Source organism: Sinocyclocheilus anshuiensis, unplaced genomic scaffold (assembly GCF_001515605.1).
Source record: "Sinocyclocheilus anshuiensis isolate Anshui unplaced genomic scaffold, SAMN03320099.WGS_v1.1 scaffold20, whole genome shotgun sequence".
Lineage (NCBI taxonomy): Eukaryota > Metazoa > Chordata > Actinopteri > Cypriniformes > Cyprinidae > Sinocyclocheilus > Sinocyclocheilus anshuiensis.
Genome location: NW_015558646.1, coordinates 1,110,691 through 1,114,983, shown reverse-complemented (window position 1 = coordinate 1,114,983; position 4,293 = coordinate 1,110,691). Strand labels below are relative to the sequence as shown.

The window sequence follows — 4,293 nt, the reverse complement described above, 5'->3', positions numbered from 1 at the left end:
GCGATTTTTTTTGCGTAACTTGTCAGTGAACTACGGCTATGTGTAGTAAATTCTGCTCCATCTGAAAGCACGTGACGATGATTTCCTGTTGATTACAGAACCGGCTTTTTTAACAAAATGCGCATGACAATCGCATTCGATTAATCGTGCAGCCCTAGTGATACTGTACTCCAAAGAATGTGTGGAAATTGTAGTGTCTTGACTTTGTAATGCCCATGATGAGCCTTTGTCCTGCGTGTTCAATAAAAATAAAAGTAAAACAAAACTGTTCGTTTCAATAAGTTTTGCATAGTATTTTCTTTACTCTTCACTTCAAAAACATTGTCTAAAAAGGGTAATATGTTATGTATTTGAGGTCTGAGATGTGGGAACGGTGAAGAGAGAGAGGGCAAGCATTTAGCATTTTAGCTCAGCATTGCCGTCTAATCAGCCAATATTGTCTTAAATAGCCTGCATAGCACTTCATCTTTTATAACATGGGATTTCAACCAAATAAATTTAATCTTGATTTTTGTAAAATGTTGCATCAAGATTTTTTTTTTTTTGTGTGAAAAATTACAGTTTATAAAAATTACAGGTAATAAATAAATATTATATATATATATATATATATATATATATAAAACAAAAACAAAGTAACTACAAATGAGCATGTAAAGCAAATATCCATGTGGAGCATGCTCCCGATCCACGCAATGTTCTCACCTTTTTTTTACCCATTACCTGTTTGCATCTCAAAATATAAATTAAAGATTTTTTCTCTCTTTTTTTCCTTGACAGGGTTGAGGGCTTAAATGACCATTTTTTAAGCGAACATCAAATGTAAACTAGCAATTTTTCATGACAGGTCAGTTCTGTGTCATATAAGAGGATCTGTGCTTTTTTATAAGTGTAACGTATACATAGAATGTGCTGCAACTACTCCCACATTTATGAATTTTATCACTCTCAGTTTTGAAATCTCTAGAACTGACCAGCTTCAGCATCCATGGACTTCCACGGCAGGTAGCAAAGCAACCGAACAACCCGAAGATGATGATGGCGGCTCCGGTCCCAATGAGGACATATGGTGCATTGGTGCCCTTGTCTGAAGTCAGGAGGAGGTCAAACTCCAAATTAACCTTTCCCCATACTCCAACAGCCAACAAGATCACTCCTGTGAACTACAAGAAAAGTTAAAAACTCTCAGACATATTCGAGAAGTGTTTATGGTTTTGCCTGAGGGATTATGGCACTGTGTCTTGCCCATCCCCATTCTTAATACTACCCTTGCAAACCTTCTAATTACACTTCAGCTTCAAAACTCGGACAGTTTACAGCATTAAATAAAAACAGGAAATCTGGGAGTTTCCAGTTTCTAACTGCTGTGAGCAAATACAAGCCTTGACCTATTTAGAAACTGGTCAAAATAAATAAAAGTCAAGTCAAGTCATTTTGGATAGCGCTTTTCACAAATACACATTGTTTAAAGTGACTTTACAGAAGAACATGATGTTAATGTGTATTATATCTTAATATACTTCATATCTTATAGTCACATTTAGCAGATTTGAACTGGATGATAATATAGTTTATATTTTGTGACATTAAAGGGGTCATATGATGCTATTTTACAGATCATTATTTTGTGTATTTGGAGTAACAGAATATGTTGACATGCTTTAATGTTCAAAAAACACATTATTTTTCAAATACTGTACATTATTGTAGGTCCTCTATGCCCCGCCTCTCTCAAAAGCGTCGTTTTCAACAAAGCCCCCTCCTTTGACAAGAGCAGTCTGCTCTGATTGGCCAGCTGACCCAGTGCATTGTGATTGGTGCAACTTAACAGATCTTCTTTATGCACCAAGAGCTTGTAACACTCCAAAGAGAAAGGAAAAATTGAAATCGCATCATATGACCCCTTTAATTAATCATGCAGTTGAGATTAACTATATAGTACAGGGGTGGCGAACTCCGGTCCTGGAGAGCCGCAGTCCTGCAGAGCTCAGCTCCAACCCTAATAAAAACTCACCTGCCTGTAGCTTCCTAGTAACCCTTCAGACCTTGATTAGCTTGTTCAGGTGTGTTTGATTAGGGTAGAAGCAAAACTCTCCAGGACCGACGTTCGCCACCCCTGATATAGTACATACATAAAGTTAAACATATGTATGTGGATAAAGATGGATATTTTATAGTAGTTGTAGAATGGAGTTATTAATTTATGTTATGCTATGATATTGATGACTTTGAAACCTGTACGTTTTTTTTTCAATTGATAATAATTTGGTGCAGTGTAGTGTTGTCAAAAGACCCGATATTTCGGTACCAAGTCGGTACTAAAAAAATGAAAACGTTACGGTACCAAGTTTTCTTAAGTACCGGTGGTACCGAGTAGCCGGTCAACCCGGTTCTTGATGCGCTATCCGAAAGCTATCCTCTTCCAGTGTTGCCAAGTCTGCGGTTTTCCCGCGAAATTGAACTGCTTTAACACGGTTGCCGCGGGTTGTTTTTGTACAAATGTATAGTTAACAGTGTTTATGTCATATAGTGTTTATTTCATATCAGTCCGTCAGATAAAGTTGTTGTTTTTTTTTTTGTTTTTTTTTTAGTTAGTTAGTTAGTTAGTTGTAATTCAATAAAAATGTTGTTCAATTAGCATGTTTTTGTGTTTTGCTTTGGTTCCGAAATTGGTACCGAGAACCGTGGATTTTCACTGGTATCGGTACCGAATACTGAAATTTTGGTACCGTGACAACACTAGTGCAGTGACAAGCCTATTTACTATTTGTTGATGTGTATTACTGCCAAGGGTAAATAAATGACAACAGTTATAATTTCGATCATTAGCAACTGATTGGGTCTGAGTCTTGGGACTATTACTTTATCCACTTTATAAACATGACCATCTGTCCCCTGCCAGCTGAAAATCACAGTGAATAGCAATAAATAGTCGAGATAAAAGTGCTGTATCGGACTTCGCACCCATTTAGGCCACGTTTGATGAATGGTTTATATCAGTTCCCTTATTGAATCGCTGTAGATCAATATATTTGAACAGCGATCAAAACAGCTGTGACTATTCTTGGCAAAGTAACGTTACACAAGGCAGCGAAATTTCGTATTTCTTCGTCTTTAATACATTTGAACCTATATCCCAAAATTAAAGTTTAATTTCATACTTTTGGTATATAAATTTAAAATGCTGGGAAAATCGACAATTATTCGACGCATCCTTAAGCAAGCCGGTAACAATAAAAGGTAATCGAGAGGATCTGTGTAAATCTTTTTGTAAGTATTTTTGCTAATCAGAAGATAAATAAACATCTAAATGATGTTTAGAAATGTATCTTATTTTTCATAAAGAAATCTTAAAAATCTGAACTAGGATTACACTAAGAGTTAGAACTGTTCGTTGACTGAGCCCATTGTTCAGAGTGAGTTAGCTGTGCTGATAGCCGCCTCAAGCTAACGGCAAATCTGATGAAAACACAAACTCACCCAGAAAATCAGACTGTACGAGAACAGAAACGTCTTCAGACATGTTATCACGGGTTTGGTTTGAAGCCGTGCGGACGGAGGGGACATTTCTGCTTTTGTTTTCCCAGCGGGAATGGAGGGTGCTGGAGGAAAAGTTGCGGATTGAGTGTGAGTTGGTAAAGTTTGTTTGGGAACTGAACGGTGATGATGGTGCTGTGGAGTCTTTCCCGACAGGAAGTCCTCATACCGAGATAAAGGACTGGGGATCTAGTCTGGGAAAGCTATGAATATAACATTAAAACAATCAAATACATATCTATAAAACAATAATAAAAATGTTCATAACATAAAATTTCATAAAATATACATAACAGAAAAAATGTTGTTTTGTGGACTGCTGTTAATAATCTAAAACGCGTAACTTCTACAGGGAAAAAAAACTTGTTTTAGACTTTTTTAGAATTAGATTTATTAAATAAAAGTGAGACTTGTTCAAATTAGCTTATCTAAAAGTGAAATCAATCATTCAAATCATCAAGGCTTATAGAGTTTAACATTTTCCAACTGGTTAATGTTAGGCTTAGGTTTAAAACATCTAGACTAATATGCTTCAAAAGTCATATATATTAAAATCCTTCAAAGTGACAGTAAGATGTTAAAGGGGTCATATGATGCTTTTTTAAAGATCATTATTTTGTGTATTTGGTGTAACAGAATATGTTGACATGCTTTAATGTTCAAAAAACATTATTTTTCAAATACTACATTATTGTAGGTCCTCTATGCCCCGCCTCTCTCAAACGCTTCGTTTTCTACAAAGTCCCTCCTTCCGAC

General features: G+C 36.0%; 1 protein-coding gene across 1 annotated transcript in view; it reads right to left on the bottom strand.

The window, feature by feature from the left end:
- Positions 1–3,715, bottom strand: part of LOC107680992 (tetraspanin-7-like) — a 31,223-nt gene extending 27,508 nt beyond the window's left edge. Inside the window, exons 1-2 of the mRNA XM_016477105.1 lie at positions 3,481–3,715; positions 975–1,163 (exon numbers count right to left, since the gene is read on the bottom strand). Of these exons, the coding sequence (XP_016332591.1) occupies positions 975–1,163; positions 3,481–3,567 (276 nt within the window). The 5' untranslated portion in view covers positions 3,568–3,715. The remainder of the gene's footprint in view (positions 1–974; positions 1,164–3,480) is intronic.
- Between the last annotated feature and the right edge of the window lie 578 nt (positions 3,716–4,293).